Source organism: Myotis brandtii, unplaced genomic scaffold (genome assembly GCF_000412655.1).
Source record: "Myotis brandtii unplaced genomic scaffold, ASM41265v1 scaffold1229, whole genome shotgun sequence".
Taxonomy (NCBI): Eukaryota; Metazoa; Chordata; class Mammalia; order Chiroptera; family Vespertilionidae; genus Myotis; species Myotis brandtii.
In genome coordinates this window covers 352478-370332 of record NW_005354286.1, presented here as the reverse complement: position 1 = coordinate 370332, position 17855 = coordinate 352478, and the positions used below count along the sequence as shown (strand labels likewise).

Below are 17855 nucleotides of genomic sequence, written 5' to 3'. Positions count from 1 at the left end.
CCCCATAAAGCCTCATTATGCAACCAGTAAACCCTTTCATATCGTGTGTGTGTGTGTGTGTGTGTGTGTGTGTGTGGAGAGAGAGAGAGAGAGAGAGAGAGAGAGAGATATTTCATCTGAACCAAATTTTGGGTGGGGAATTCATTCTGTCTCAGTGTAGGATGGCCACAACAAAATAGCATCCACTTTTGTAATGCATCCAATGCTTGCTTTATTTTTCTTCATAGCACTTACCATCATCTGACATATTATATACTTGCTTATTATTTGTCATGATTGAATGATAGATCCCAGTACTTAGTGAAGTATCTGGCATAATCATCCACCCACCCATTCATTCATTCAACCAATATTTATGGAGTGCCTCCTTTTCCAGGCACTAGTGCCTTAGTGCTATAATAGTGACCAAAGCCCTTGCCCTCATAGAGCTTACATTCCAGAGGGCAGGGTAGGTTATTCAATACATATTTGTTGAATGAATAATAATATTTTTTTTTCTTAGGTGGAATGTTAAAAAGAAACACAAGTCATATTATGAATATAAATTTTTAATCACTCTTTAAAGATATATTTTTATTGATTTCAGAGAGGAAGGGAGAGGGAGAGAGATAGAAACATCAATGATGAGAGAAACATTGATCGGCTGCCTCCTGCATGTCCCACACTGGGGATCGAGCCCACAACCTGGGCATGTGCCCTACCGGGAATCGAACGGTGATCTCCTGGTTCATAGGTTGATGCTCAACCACTGAGCCATGCTGGCCGGGCTTTAATCATTTTTTGCTACAAACTAGCACTTATTTAAAAATAATATTTAGTAATTTATACTCAAAGGACATGTTACAAGTAACATCCTGAGAAGACAATCAAAAATATTTTTTGAAGATTTACTATGTGCTTAATATTAAAGAGCTCCTAAATATGCACATTGTTTGCATTAGTAAGATGAGATAGTTAATTTCTGGCTAATGATTACTGAAGAACACTGAGGAAAATTTTGACCATTATAATCAGTAAGAGTATAATTTTATATATCTCGAAGCACAGTGGCCATGTTTAGCAATAGCCTCACATAAATTAAAATATATACTCTCTTCATTGTTGTATTTTGATGCTGCTTGTTTTTTCTTCTCCTTTTGCAAGTAACCAACAAGACACAAACTGCTTCCAGTTGGCAGTCCAAACAGAGGCGGAATCATGGCTAACCATCTAGTTGCTAATGTTTGTGAAAGGGAAATTGCAAACTCTGAGTATGGTTGAACTTCACCAAAAGGGGTTAAGCTCCTCCTTCTGACCACCGTATTCCATGAGAAAAGTGTTTAAATTATTAAACACTCTGACTTCTAAAATGGATTTTTAAAATTCAATGCAGAGATTCAATAACTATCAAAATTTCCAACACTGATTTTTCTAATATCCTATTAGGAGTTTTGAGACTAAGTTGAAAATTTTAATAATTTAAACAAATATAAGCGATTACTATTTGTAATTTACATAACTTACAACTGTAAGTTATGTAAAAATAACCAATCACATGACTCCAGGTCGTGTTTATATTTAAGATATAAATATAAGACTGATTTTTAGAAAAAAAAGAATGAAGAACATCTCCATTATGTATCTTTGTTCCAATAAACTTTTTCAGATAGACCTATGAAACAACACAGCATAATATCAACGTATCTTTCATTTCAAAGGCCAAAAATATAGAGTTTAAGTAGTGAGATAATTTCTGTTGGATTTTATATTTGCATCAATTCCTGAGTTAATCAATTAATTAACTTAGTTAATCATTTCTTTTTCTAAATGAGTAGCAGTTGACTTAATCCCGCCCAAATGAATGAGTCTCTTTTGGTTGATCAATGCGATAGAGAAACTCTGCAGGTAAGAAGTAGCCAAGATACTCCACTATATCTGGGGTAGTGTCATGATGGTAGTGTCCACCTTCTCCATGATGACTGAAACAGTGAGTGTGCTCCAATCGCAAATCAAACCCCTAGAACAACAGACAAACTATCTGTTAATATTAAAATTATTTTGAACAGAATTTACTTAAGGGGGAGGGAGACCTTTTAAATTTATATTATGGTAGTTTTTATTTTATTGTTTAAGTAGGTAATACATTCATATGATTCAAAAGGATATATTCAGTAAAATACATCTTTCCATTTCTTGCCCTCACCACTCACTTCCTTTCTTTGCAGGCTACTAATGTAAGCAGTTTCTTCCATATCCTTCCAGAAAGATTTATTTATTTTTTTCACTCAAATAGTAGTACTCTGTACATATTGTTTTTCTTCATTTAACAATATAGCTTGAGATCTTTGTATATCAAATCATAAAAGAGTTTCCTTATATTCTATTGTATGTATATGCCACTTTCCAACTGATGTTTAGATTATTTCCAGTTATTCTATTCTTATAGCAATTCTGTCATGAATAACCTTGTAATTAATAATTTTACACGCTTATGCAAATATTTAAAGATAAATTTCTAGGCATGTAATCATTGGATCAAAAGATATCACTAGCCAGTATTTTGGTAGATATTTACTTTGAATTGATCTATAGTATAATATTTTTCCTAGTGTATAGTATTAGAATATAATGAACAGTATAATAAACAGCAAATACAATGAGTCATGTTGTAATTCTACTATTTAATAACATGACTTTGGGTATTATTTAAAATGCCTGTGCCTTCATTTTCTCAAAGGTAAATCTGCTCTGCCTAACTCAAGATTGCTAGCCACCTGCTTCCTTATCTTTCAAGATAATTCCTAGTTCTTAAATAACAACACAAAAAATGTCAAATTAAAAAAAAAAAACATCCTAAAACTTGAGCGTCTCATTGTGGTATACTACAATATAAAAGACAGACACAGACTTACTGGGTCTTTGGAGACAAAAACTGGCAGACAAATCAAAGGAGCCTTCATCTCATAAAAATGCAACCAGTTATTCACGTCTTCATCAGAGTTCAATGGGCAGGGAGAAAATTCTCTAGGCTACAATAAAAGATCATTAAACAGGTAAACATACTGAATATTTTTGAGAATTAAAATTTTATATTAAGTTAAAAAGTTTAAGAGTTCTTATACATTGTGTTGACTATTTTTGGCATCTAAAGTTATATACCTTAATTTTTAAAAGGATCACCAATCAGTGTGTACACACTAAAATGTATGAATGAATAAATGAAGAAATGAGTCTATTAATGTATTTTTACTTTTTGTAGCCTCAGTTTTCCTGTGAGTATATCCTCATTCTAATCTTATGTCATCCTATAGTACACAATATTTTTTATTAACTATATTTACCATTATGTACATTAGTTTCTAGAACTTGTTCATCTTTTTTAAAATTGGTTTTTAGAGAGAGAGGGAGAGGGAAAGAGAGAGAGAAACATTGATCGGCTGTCTCCCACACACTCCTTGAATGGGAATCGAACTGGTGACCTCTTGGTATATGACCAGAGAGAGGCTCAATCAACTGAGGCACACTGGCTGGGTGAACTCGTTCATCTTATAACTGAAGTTTGTACCCTTTGACCAACTTCTCTCCATTTTCCCCTGCCATCACTCCCAAACCCCTGACAATCACCATATAGATTCTACATATAGGTGACATCATGCAAATTTATCTTTCTCTGTCTGGCTTATTTCACTTAGTATAATGTCCTACAAATTCATCCATATTATCATAAATGACAGGATTTCCTTCTTTTTTAAGTCATATATATATATATACTGTATATATATTGTTTTCATAACTTGGCTATTGTGACTAATGCTGCAGTGAACACAGGAGTATATATATATCCCTTCAAGATACTGATTTCCTTTCCTTTGAATATATATATATTTTTTTGGTACAGCTATTTCCCATAATAGTTGTACCAATCATATAATCATTTGGTATTTACAAATAGATTTATCTATAATTCTGTTGTAAATAATTTGGAAAAGTAATTAGTTTCACAAATGTGTTTCTTTGCAGGGTCAGCTGGCATGCCGTTTTAAAATAACAGGATAAAAAAACATTAAAACAATACATTTTCTAATGGCTTTACTGATAACATCACTTCATTGATTCATTCACCTATCAAAAATTATATTAAAAGTCCCAAATGCCCTGGGTCTGTCTTCAAATAGTATTCCATACTTAATGTCTTATAAACTTATTATATTTAGCCATAGATTGTAATTTTCATGAGTTCTTTTCCCCAAACTACAACCATTCTAATAGTAAAGTCTATGTATTAAGTATGGGATTCTGGCAAAGTAATAATCAGCTTCTCAGGCTTATACTCACATCTATCTTGATCTGAAAAATAAAGACATTGAAAAGAAAGTTCTAATACATTAACATAACTCTAGCTAGATGTCATTGTACAATATGATTTACAGTATTGTTTGTCATTTAAATTTTAAAGTAATACAATCTAGTAAAATTATTTATTTAGGATGTCTTTAAAGGTAAAATTCTCAATGTGCATTAAAAAAATCCTTCAGATCTTAAGCACATGCCCACACATACATATCCACAAATGCATGCATTCACACCCCCACAGGCCCTTACCATAACGTGAGTCTTCACTTTTCCTTTCTGAATTACGAAAGTACCTCCCATCCCTATAGGCTTATCTCCATAATGTTTTTCAAGAGTCTGTCTCATGCAAGTCACAAAATTAAGTTTTCCATTTCTTCTTTTGGCTTTCACCTCAATGACCTAGAGAGGACATAAATATGCATACCATTGTTCTAAAGTGCAAAATTTTATGTAAATATCTACCAAAGAGAAACATTATACAATCTAATGCCATTAAGCAAATATTCACTTTTTTGCTTAGAGCACCCAAATATCAATATAGATAGGTGTGTGTGTGTGTGTGTGTGTGTGTGTGTGTGATAGAACATTTACTCTAATAATAATTTTTAGTCATGCTTTCTTGGACTGAGAAAGAGTTATGGCTAAATCCTTCACTGAACTCTAGAGATTTTTATCATTACATGTCAAGGTGGTCAAGGGTTGAGAATTCCCTGGCTGAAAGGGTATTGCTTAGTATGTGTTATTCCTAACCTCAGTTTGAAATGAGACTTTCACTCTGCCTACAGTACTTTCTGAATCTTCCATGACTGGATTATTTAATTGCAGGGGAGGGGAAAATGATTACATTTTTGTCACTTCCTTTAAAATTCTAGACTTAGGTTATCTTCACCTAATTAGGTATTTTTACTTCACTACCTCATTTCTCAAAGTAGCTGAAGCAACTATCTGTACTTATTATAAAATCTAAGCGTTCTCAAAGCTAAAACTGAAATCATCCTTTTGTGTTCTAACGTGAAGTAAATCTGAAGTGAGGCATTAATTTTCCTTACCTCCGTCTTGCTACAATATTTTGCTAACATCATTTCTGTCTAATTCAATCAATGTTTGATCAGTCAGGAATGAACAAATTGCATCGATTCTAATTATAGGTAGACATTATCAGCTACATGGTTCATATATTTGACTAATTCACTCCCCATATGGATATCCTGATACCTTATAGTTCCTAAAAAGAAGAGTATTGCTTACTAAATATTCTTAACCTCAGTTTTATTTTTTTTTATTTTTTTTTATTCGACAATCCCCTGCCCTCCCTTACCCCCCAGTGTCTTATGTCCATTAGTTATGCTTATATGCATGCATACAAGTCCTTCGGTTGATCTCTTACTCCCCTCCCTTCTGCCCCCCAACCCTCTCTGGCCTTCCCACTGCAGTTTGACAATCAGTTTGAGGCAGCTCTGCCTCTGTATCTATTATTGTTCAAAAGTTTGTAATGGTCTCTATTATCCATGAATGTGTGAGATCATGTGGTATTTTTCCTTCATTGACTGGCTTATTTCACTTAGCATAATGCTCTCCAGTTCCATCCATGCTGTTGCAAATGGTAAGAGTTCCTTCTTTTTTACAGCAGCATAGTATTCCATCGTGTAGATGTACCACAGTTTTCTAATCCATTCATCTACTGATGGGCACTTATTAACCTCAGTTTTAAATGAGAGTTTCACTCTACCTGTAGTACTCTCTGAATCTTTCATAACTAGGTTATTAAAAGAGCTGCTTTTTAAAATATATATTTTTTTATTGATTTCAGAGAGGAAGGGAGAGGGAGAGAGAGACAGAAACATCAATGATGAGAGAGAGTAATCAATCCGCTGCCTCCTGCATGCCCCACAATGGGGATTGAGCCCGAAACGTGGGCATGTGCCCTGACCGGGAATCCAACGGTGGTCTCCTGGTTCACAGGCCAACGCTCAACCACTGAGCTACAATCAGCCGGGCTAAAGAGCTTTGACTTAGGCACTTTGGATATTTATTAGAAAACCATATTTGTGGTGGCAATAAAAGTTCAAATTTTTAGCTGAGAACTTCTGAAGAACACTGTGTTTTTATGGACAAAATCACCTTTCCAGGTTGGCCCTCACTGGCAAAAAGGTTAGCCAGTAGTGCACATCCATAATCATGGTATTTCTCACTGTATTTCTCTAGTAGGCACCCTCCATCTTCAGGGTTAATGCAGGCAAAGTAACTTCCATTCACAGGAGGTTTGTGTTCACTTTCTGTTTGAATAACTGGCATAAACTGAAAAGAAAAGTAAATTAAGTAAAATTAGTCAATCTTCCTATCTCTTTGCAAACAGGATATCTTGAATAATATGACAGAATTTTATCCTATATTTTAAGACATTTTATTTCAATACTAAGAAGACATGAAATATGAACTTTTAATTTTAGATTTAAAACAAAATGTTAAAAGATTTACAAATATCAAAAAGCTGAAAAAAACATTTTATAAAATGTTTAAAGTATTTCTTACAGTGTTCCTATTACATTGTAACGTTTACTTTATTTAAAATGTCTAATTAAATTTTTTTTCCTTGAACAGTAGGAAAATTATATTGATTCTCCAAAAGAACTTGATTATTGACTAATGGTCATATCTGTAAAGGTTGTGAGAGAATGGGCACATTGAAGATGTCACTCACTCTTCTGTTTATGAGATGTGAAGAAACAGTGCTATTTTTATGTTAGAAATATATTGACATTCACAGTACTAGATATTACCTTTTGTAAATAATCATACTACTGGGGTAGGTTTCTACAATTTGGTCAGAAAAGGGGTGTTGACTAGATCATTAATATTCCACTCATCTTCTGATAGAAAGCTGCTCTTGTACCAAAAGCAAAGATTTATGGAGAAGCTGAAATCCTCTGATGTATAAGGATTAAAATCTTTCACAATCCAGATCCACAGTAGACCACAGTTGGACCTTGGACTCACCTAAGAATGAGTTTATACCCTAAGAAAATCTGAAATTAGCGGTTAGTGCCCTATTATAGTTGCATCAGTTGGAGCATGTGCTATAATCCAAAACTGTATCAAATAGTAGCAAATCTGTAAAGAGACATGATATTAACCACTTACAATTCATCCAGAAAGTTAAGATTTCTGATAGGGAAGGAAAGGCAAACCAAATGTCTAATCAATAAATAAAATAAAATAATTATATATGTGCTGACCTCAGAATTGAACCCGAGAGACTGAAATGGACCTGCCCCCGCTCCAAGAATAAAAGCTCCAGGAAGCTTGATTTCTTTTGCAATCTTATTTAGATCATAAACCTACATAAGAGGAAAACAGTATTATTTAAATAATAATTTATACAAATTCCCAGGTTTACTTTTACGACTGAGTCCATCCACAATTCCTTGCCACATTGGTCAGTGATGTTCTAATAAGAGGAATCAACCCAGATTCTACAATCTTCATGTGAATGTGAAGAGTAAAAGTACACTTACTTTTTTTTTATTTACAAGAGGCAATAAGTAAGGCACACCTCCTACTTCTGCAATTCTAGTTTTCCCACAGATTCCTAAAAAAAATAAAATTTAGGCAAATATCTAATGCAATTACTATAAAATGCCAGAAAACACTGGTTTAATTTATTACGAGTAGATAACTTTCCCATTTTCATAGTTTTACAAATAGTAGGGGTTGGAAGATGTAAATAGCTAGGACCCATGTACCATTCTAACTACCTGTGGCTCTAATACTGTCATAACAAAGCATGCCTTGATATAGTTGGTAGCATAAAGATAATATACAGTTGGTTATAGGGAAAGGGCTAGAATTGGGGCCAAAACCTGGATTGGATGAGGTTTCTATAATTTAACTTGTCTATAGTTACCTATTCCTTTAAAAATTCGTGGGGTTTTTTTGGTGGTTGGGGAGATGTTTAGCTAAAATTGAATTTTAACTTAAAATATTTTACTGTGGTAAAATACAACATTAGTTCTTTTAGAAATCCATATATGAAATCCTCTTGTCAAACTTGTTTTTTCCTAAGGTTGTTTATAAAAATGACAAGTAATTCGTGATAAACTTCAGATGCTAGGAACTTTCTACTTTCATTTTTTTAATCCTCACCCAAGGATATATTCATTGATTTTTAGAGAGAGAGGAAAAGAGAGAGAGAGAAGGGAACATCAGTGTGAGAGAGAAACATGGATTTGTTGCTTTCTATACACACCCCAACTGGTAACTGAACCTGCAACCTAGGTATGTGCCCTGACCAGGAATCGAACCTGCAGCCTTTTGGTGTATGGGACAACGCTTCAACCAACTGAGCCACCTGGGCAGGGCTCCACTTACATTTGTAATTAACATCACAGGTACAGCTAGACACAATTTGGGAGAAGACTTTTATTTTTAATGTAGAGTGGAAAATAATTACCTTTTGTCTGAGAAAAAGTAGTTTTATCAGTTTCATACTAACAGCATTACATAGTAGATATAATTGCTCTGTTTCTTCAGCTGTGCATATGGTAGATGTACACAATTCTTTTAGGTTACATTTATAATTAGCTATTTTGTACATGTTTTCCATGGGATCAGCAGAAATTACTCATGGATAAGACTCTTTATCATAAGTGCCAGTAATGCTGAAGTTTAGAGAAACCACCAATAGAGTACTATTTTAGTAGTTCAGAGAAGAGACAAGTAATGGCTAAAAATGGTGACTTGTAGAGATGAAAAGGAAATTAAGAAAAAGAGCAAAGAAAGAATAGGCAAATATGATGAGTTAAACTTTAGACATGTAGACCTCAAGTTGTCCTTAGCATATATAGGTGGAGATGTCCTATATATGACAGCTGGAATTACTGATCCACAGCTAACAAAAAAAGAGATCTAGGCAACATGTACGGATTTCAAAGTTGTTGTATCCAAATAGTCATTAAAACCACAGGGGTAAATGGACAATCCAAGAGAGATTGTACAGAATAAGAAGAGGCTGAGAAAATAATTCTGGAAAACATCCAAATTTAAGAGCCTGCTAGAAAGAGAAGAAATCAGGAGAAATGAGGAAGAAAAGAAAAACACAGAGGTAGGAAAGGCACCAAGAAAGACGAGGCAAAAGAACAAAGGAGAGGGGAGAACCAAGGGGAGAGAGAGTGTCAGGTAACAATGGGCAAAAAGTATGAAGTATGTAGAGATAAAATAATTCTAGTAAACATACCAAGGTCACTGGGGACATGAGCAAGATCAGTTCATGTAGAAAGTGCCTAACTATGTTTATGAAAGGTTGTATAAACATATCTGACTTCCTTAGTATTGTAATTTAAAGACTCATAAGTTATTGACCAGAAATCTCTTGTTCAAAGTATAACCCTTTGGATGACAGAATTAAGATTAAACATTTTTTTCTTTGTACCCTCTGTGATTTCTGATTTTTATTTTATTTGATTTTTTTAAATTGGGAGAGAATGTATTACTCTAAAAATTGGAAGAAACATAGCTATAAAAAAGCATTGCACTAAATGCTTTCAAGGTGTGAAGATAAATTGCCATCTGGCACACAAAACTTCTAGAATTTACAGGTCTACTTAAAATCAAAGACTGTTTAAACTGGAAAGACACTCCCCCCCCTTCCGCCAAAGGACATTTAAATCCTCCATGAACCCCAGGTACATTAATTAGCTTTCCCAGGGTAATGAAATCTGAATGTGGCAGAGAAAGAACTAGAGTTCAGGACTTTCATGTAAAACTATTTTTTAACAAAGATGTCAGTTGCATACTAAAAGAGTGAATAAATATTAGTGTTTATCTTCAAATTTTTCATCACAGTAGGGTATAGCAGGAGAAAGTTGTATTTTAAAAGCAGACCTAGATTTGAATCCTGCTTCAGTTTCCACATCTATAAACGAGGGCTAGTACTTACCCTGCAGTGTTATTGTAAAAATTAAGACATTAGATATAGGTATCTAGCATACTCTGTTTAACTATATTTACTCCACCAATATTAATTTCCCTTTAATAATAATTAAATTAATAATTAAGTAATTATTATTCTCATTTTATTTTTTAATATATATTTTTTATTAATTTCAGAGAGGAAGGGACAGGGAGAGAGAGATTGAAACATCAATGATGAGAGAGAATCATTGATTGGCTGCCTCCTGCACGCCCCCAATTGGAGACCAAGCCTGCAACCCCAGCATGTGCCCTTCGCTGGAATTGAACCCGGGCAGGCTGATGCTCTATCCACTGAGCCAAACCAGCTAGGGCTATTATTTTCACTTTAAACATGAGCTGGATGATCACTTGGCAAATTTGTTGAAGGATGTAAGTATTTAAGAGATGATTCAAATACAAGGTTTTTAAGTTCTCTTCACATCTTGAATAAATAAATAAATATTTAAGTAAGTTTCCATAACAGTCACTTGACCACTTAAAAACAAAATTCTCATGTAATAGCAAGGATTCTAGCCTACTAAATATTTATTATTACCCTATGAAAGTTATAAAAGTACATAAAACACACAATCTTTCCACAAGAGTACAAAATGATATTTGACCAACACAAGAAAACAGTGAGCATAGAAATTAAGCACAATTTAGTCTAAAAGTTGAAATAATATCCTTATTTGTAGATACTTTAAAATAATCCTTAAAAATCATTCTGGTTTCAGAAAAAGATTAGGACTGAAAAAAAAGTAACAGCAAAAATTGCTTACCTTTTACAGGAAAGGTAAATGGCTCCTTAGTCAAATCAGGGCAATCAACTACAGAGACCTGCACATCAGCAAAGTTATCCTTTAGCCCCTTCTGCAGAACTAATAAAGACAAGGAAAGCGATTACTTAGCATTAGGTAAAAATTTGTCACCACATATCAAATCTTCCCTCAACTTTTGTGTGTGTCACACTTCTAATCTAAACTTGTATAATTAAAAAAGAGGGGGAAGGGGTCTTATTAATGAATACAATTCAACATTAGACACATAGTCAATCACAAGGTATCATGTAGACTAAGACACATAAATACCAGTATAAATCATAGTGATTATAAACCACTGAGGAGAAACACTGCACTCAGGTGAGGACTACCTTTCTTCTGGGGAGAGGATTCTAAAGACATATTGAAATGTAAATATTTAAACTGATAGAGAGTAAGCAATTACATGCAACAACTTCCTTGAAGCTTACAGGTTGAGAAAGACAAGACACAAGAGTATATACTATATGATGTATTTAAAAAACAGATCACTAATATAAAGTGACAGAAGTCAGGACAGTAGTTACCTCTTGCGTACAGATATTGACTGGGAAAGCACATGAAGGAGCTTTCTGCAATGCTGGAAATACTTTATATCTTGATCTTGATGGTAGTGACACGGGTATAAATATGTTAAAATTCATCAAGCTGTACACTTAAGATTAGTGTACTTTACTATAGATATATTATGATTCAATAAAAAGTAAGAAAGTGCCCTGGCCGGTGTGGCTCTGTTGGAGCACCATCCCATTCACCAAAAGGTGGGTGGGTTTCATTGCCGGTCAGGGCACATACCCAGATTGTGGGTTCAATCCCTGGTTGGGGTGTGTATGGGAGCAAAAGATTGATGTTTCTCTCTCTCTCTCTCTCATTAATAAAAAACATACATACCCTTGGGTGAAGATTTAAAAAAAAAAAAAGTAAAAAAGCAAACAGATGTCTCAATGTTATAAATCTAAGAGCAATATATTTTTAAGGATGAAAAGTTCTTATAAAAACTTCTCTGAAAGTAGTGTCAACCATTAGTTTAAGTCTTGTAGAATCAGGGTCTCTAAAAACAAGAAGTCATCCTAAATCTAGCCTCAGCTGTCCTGTCATATCAGATTGATAGAAAAGAAATACAAGCAAAGAGTACTAGCAATATAAATTGTTTATGAGCTGCCATTCAGTTTTGAGAAAAAATAGGAAGGTGTAAGAGAGCCAAAACCAAGTAAAATATGAGTCCACTTCTTGACTTGAACCTTATCAGAGGGAAAGAGGAACTACTAGGACAGATACACTGTGAGAAATAAGGTTAGGTTTTAGCGTTACCATCAGAATACAACCTAAAGGCTGTCAAACAAATGTTAGCATTCTGACAGGCTCTCCAGTTTCAGATTAATTATTCTGTCTTCACCTGGCCAGTATGGCTCAGTGGTTGAGCATCAACCCAGGAACCACAAAGTGGTGGATTCAATTCCTGGTCAGGGCACATACCTGGGTTGCAAGCTCAGTCCCCAGTAGGAGTGCATGCAGGAGGCAGCCTATTGATGATGTTTCTCTCTTATCGATGTTTCTCCTCTCTATCCATCTCCCTTCCTCTCTCTCTAAAATCAATAAAAACACATTTAAAAAATTATTCTGTCTTCATTTTATATTCTTATTTTTTCTTTTTCTTTTCTATCTTGCCTCTTAATGTATCTTGTGAAGCTGTCTTAAATTCTTGTTTGATCAAGGTGAAATACTTAAAAATACATGGAGCCCTGACCAGTTTGGCTCAGTGGATAGAACGTCAGCCTGCGGACTCAAGGGTCCCGGGTTTGATTCCGGTCAAGAGCATGTACCTTGGTTGCAGGGCACAACCCCAGTAGGGGGCATGCAGGAGGCAGCTGATAGATGTTTCTCTCTCATCAATGTTTCTGACTATCCCTCTCCCTTCCTCTCTGTAAAAAATCAATAAAATATATTAAAAAAAAAGAAAAAAAGTTTTAAAAAAATACATGGATACAGAAACATATAAGCAAGTTCATTGGCAGTTTGTCATACGGGGTTGGGAATAGTATATTGGGAACCTGATTAATACTCCATAGTAGGTTATATGTTTAAAGAATACTGTAACTGATAAAAAGTTAATAAAGCAAAATTGTGCAATTCTTTGAGCACTACACACCCTTAAACCTTAAATGTAGATTATTATATTTATTTTCATTCTGTAAAATTATCAAGAATCTTCAAATAGTGCGTTTAATTTTTTTTTGAGGGCCAGAATTTTGGACTCTCAATACAAATAGTATAGAACATACTGAAAAGGAAAATGAGTTCTGTATTGAAAGTACTATTGCGTAAATCATATCTTAGAATATTTTTATTTTTTCCTTAGAATAATTTAAAAAATTTTTAAGTATTGTACTTACCTCCAACAAGTTCCTCTAGACTTGGCATATGAAAAGAATACTCAGCACAGGCCATTTTCTTACTTCTTCACGTGTGAGGATGCACAAATAAAACTACTGCAGGCTGATTATCATAGGAGTTCACAGTGCACCACGTACAAATAGCTGCTGCTCTGGAAATGAACATTCAGAGTTCAGTTACATAAAGAGGGCAAAAGGGCATTAGTTTTCTGTTCTCACAGAAAGGCAGCCACGCCCAGCCGGTGTGGCTCAGTGGTTGAGCATCAACCTATAAGAATCAGTAGGTCACCGTTTGATTCCTGGTCAAGGCCCAGGCCCGGGTTGTGGGCTGGGCTCAATCCCCAGTGGGGGGCATGTAGGAGGCAGCCAACCAATGATTCTCTCTTATCATTGATATTTCTCTCTCTCTCTCCCTTTCCCTTCCTCTCTGAAATCAATAAAAAATATATAAAATCAATAAAAATAAAGAAAAGCAATCACAACTTCTAGTATTCAACATTCCCAGTGACAAAATGTCCAAGTAATCTCTTTTAATACCGATACTTTATATAATTGACATTTAAAATAGACAAGAAATGGCAAACCAAGAGGGCACATGGTTCATTTTCTTTAGTCATAAGCCTGGATTGAACTTGGGGTTTTCTAATGGTTGGGTTAAGGACTATAGGTCCTGAAACAAAAAGTAGTTATTAAGCTTTCTGAAGTAATTAAATGGTTGAAGATAACAGTACAGAATGCTCAAGTACTTCTATATAATAGATCATTTGTGTTTTCTATTCTATAGTTGACATTTAGGCTAAAAATTAAACAAGTTTCTTAGATTATCATTTTTAAAAAAGAAAATTTAAATTAATAAGAGAAATAGAAACTTCTGTTAATGATTAGCTTTTGAAATTCAAATTTTCATTTACAAATTAACATACTTTCTTAGTAAACAGCTTCAATGTTTAATTATTCTCATAATCTAACCAGTTATAATTTGATATTTTAAAAATATATGCTAAGTATATTTTATAATAAGTAGGCATATATACACAGAAATTAGTATCTTACCTCAAATGGTCAAGTGTGCAAGCAGAGGGAGATAAATAAAATGAAGGCAAAAGAAACAAATAAAAGTAATAAGGTGGGCAGGAAATCCCACTCTAGGCCAGTTGCAACAAGGAACAAAGGCAAAAGTTGAGGTATCTCTAAGAGCACTGTTGGAACTCTCATTAAAACTGTTAATGGAAAACCTCATTAATCTGAATAGTCTCTGCTAGCTACATGGTTACTCAGTAAATGAAAGGTGGTCCTTCTGCAGCACTGGAAAAATTCTTTCAAAAAAAAGTTTCTTTTTAACTTTTCCAAAGAGTCCCGGGTTTCTTATAAACTGAATTTTTAGTTTTGATGATAATTTCAAACTACATATCTCCCACAAATACGTTATTGCATACACTTAGAACTTGACATTTATTTCAGTACTTTATCAAATACCAACTTTTATTATACTTTAATTAATATGCATATTCTTGTCTCCCAAATAAAAGATAAACTGTTGATAATGGGCCCCAAGTTCTATATAATTATAATTCAACTAGAGGCCCAATGCACAAAACTCGTGCAAGGGGCTTGGCCCTCGCAGCCCTGGCTGCCTCGGCTGGCCCTCGTCCGGAAGGTCATCTGCTGTTTGGTCTAATTAGCATCTTAGTTCTTTATTATATAGGATGATCTCAAACATATTTTTTTAAAATATATTTTTATTGACTTCATAGAGGAAGGGAGAGGGAGAGAGAAATAGAAACATCAGTGATGAGAGAGAATCATTGATTGACTGCCTCCTGCACACCCCACACTGGGGATCAAGCCCGAAACCCGGGCATGTATCCTTGGCCGGAATCGAACCAGGGACCCTGTAGTCTGCAGGCCAATGCTCTATCCACTGAGCCAAACTGGCTAGGGCCTCAAACATATTTTTAATGGAATAATCTATAATTGTTTAGGAATTAGACATTTTAACTTTCCCTTTAGAAATAATTTCAGATGGACAGAAATACATATAAATAATTCCTGTATACTCTTCGCCTAGATTTTCCAAGTGTTAACATCATACTTTCTTTACCATACACCCAGCAAGTACTAATTAAGAACATGTCAAAATCTGCTCAATTAATATAATTTATTTATAATGAGGATAATAAAAGCATTCTAGATATTTCTACTTCTAGTACAAATAATAATGACTCAAGTTTAAATCAAACATATCCTAATTTTACACCCTTTACTATCTTTAAAAAGGTCAGTTTTTTTTTGGTTTACTTTTTCACCAAAATAGAAAGTCCAACCCTGGGGGCTGTAGCCTGAATAACTGGTTTAGAAATGTAGAACTTCAGTCAAGCCAACATCCCAGAAGGCAGTGTGGGAGTGTGTTGAAGTGGGAGTTGGAGGGGTGATGAGAGAAAGGAATAGAAAGGTTCTGATATAAACTCAGAGTGGCTCCAGGACAGCTGTGGGCCATATGGAGGCACAGAGCATTTACCTCTCATACTCCATTGCTTAGAGTCAGTGGCCCAGAAGTAGGGTCTAGAGATGGGAATAGAAATAGGAACCAGCTGGATAAATGGAACTGCAGAAACAATACCTAAATGGGTGAATGAGCTATGGTAACCACGCTGATAACTATTTATTAACTGCATTTTATGTACCAGACACTATGTTAGGCACTTTACATTCTCTCAAAACCTCTTACAACCATGCTGATGTCCTCATTTCATAAGAGGGAACTGGCTAGAGAATACAGTATTTACCTGACACCACAGCTATTATAAGTGGCAGAAACAGAATTCAAGCCAAATCTAACACACTGCAAAGCCAGAACTCATCACATATGCCAGTTAACCAGTGAAGGAATGACACATTTCAGCTCACAATAAGGAAGAATTTGTATTGAGTGATCTTACAGCATTGAGGATACCTGTGATGATCTGTTTGCTTTGTTTATTCCCCCCTAGACCGGCATCTCTTTGAAGATAGGGCTGTTTCTCACATTTGACTTCTATTACAGAACAAATTCAAATGAGTAAATTTGAGGATCTAATTGGCTTTATTAAGAGATCCGTGAACCAGGCAGCATCCCATCCAGTAAGTAGAAGGGCACTCCGAGAGATGGGCCATAAATGGAAGGTTTTTCTAGTCTGAAGGGTGTGGCAGATAAGTTATTAGCAAAAGAAAAGAAAGGATTATTTTTAGGCCAAGTTCTATTCTTTGGGGGTGAAAGGGCCTGAGGGTTGTTTATCAAGCAGATTACCTCACTAGTTTTGATCTGGGATATTCTAGAATCTATGGATTGGCTTCCAGTCAGTACAAAGGTTCCATATTTTGAGTGGCAATCAAAGCATGATCCTTTCACAGCTTACATTTTAGGACCTTTAATGATACTTTTCCCGATTTTTCAACAAGTGACACTGCATTTTCATTTTATAATGAGCCTCACAAATTACATGCCCAGTGCTCCCAGGCAGTGGACGGGACATCCATACCTGTCCTGGAGCTCACAGTATTTCATAGACTGGACATGCTCACAGCATCAGACTTTCTATGCCTGGAATTGTTCATTATTTGGAGCAAAACTGAGTGAAGAGACCGGATTACCTTCTAGGTCTGCCTTAACCTGAGATGACACTAACTATAAGACTAGACAGGTTCATTGCTTATCATATGACACAAGAGGTCCGAACATGCACAAATCAGACCAGCTTATTCCGTTTTGTGACCGCTTTGGGGAAGAAGCCCCACCAAAACTAAGCTAGTTTTAAAACTGGTTTATGTAAATACTCGGGAACTAAGGGGGGGAGGGCTGAGGAAAGGAATTTATCTCCAGTGATATGTTAACCAACTCCTGGGAGGCTGACCCCACTCGAGTTAAAGAGAGAACAAAAGTCCAAAGGTGGAGAGAACTGGGTGCCCTACGCAGTAGCACGGGTGTCAGTACAAAGGTTCCATATTTTGAGTGACAGTCAAAGCAAGATCCTTTCAGTTTAACACAGAAGAGATTTTTGAAGGCAAAAGGAGACCTAGTCCGACAACGCACACTAAGCACCACGCACACCCACTCACCCACACCCGGGACGCCAGATGTGCAAACGCGAGACCACCGGAAACAAAGCCGGCTGTTTCCTCGCAGTTCACACCCGTTCTGCCCACTTGTCCGCACAATTTCTTCCCGTCGTTTGCATGTGCTCTTGGCTATAACACTTACCTAACGGGTTAGTTACGGAAGCCTGCGCCTAAGCCCTCCTCAGGCAACCCCGCCTCCTCTGGGTTAGGAGTTCAGGCCCCGCCCACTTGTCATCGCTCCTCCCCCCGTGGCCACCTAAGCTGC

General features: G+C 35.4%; 1 protein-coding gene across 5 annotated transcripts; it reads right to left on the bottom strand.

Annotated features, from left to right (window-relative positions):
- Positions 1-1106: 1106 nt before the first annotated feature.
- LOC102240674 (chromosome unknown open reading frame, human C11orf54) lies at positions 1107-17822 on the bottom strand. Of its 5 annotated transcripts, none has more exons than XM_005858904.2 (9): positions 17733-17822; positions 13496-13647; positions 11064-11162; positions 7848-7921; positions 7569-7670; positions 6454-6630; positions 4582-4731; positions 2892-3008; positions 1107-1996 (listed from the first exon to the last, which is right to left on the bottom strand). In XM_005858904.2, exons 2-9 carry the CDS (start codon positions 13548-13550, stop codon positions 1823-1825), a joined length of 948 nt encoding a protein of 315 aa, XP_005858966.1. In that variant the 5' UTR covers positions 13551-13647; positions 17733-17822; the 3' UTR covers positions 1107-1822. The 5 variants fall into 5 exon arrangements, with proteins under 5 accessions (XP_005858966.1, XP_005858963.1, XP_005858965.1 ...); XM_005858901.2 differs by having other exon boundaries at positions 17591-17802; XM_005858903.2 differs by having other exon boundaries at positions 13496-13642; positions 17591-17802.
- Positions 17823-17855: the final 33 nt, after the last annotated feature.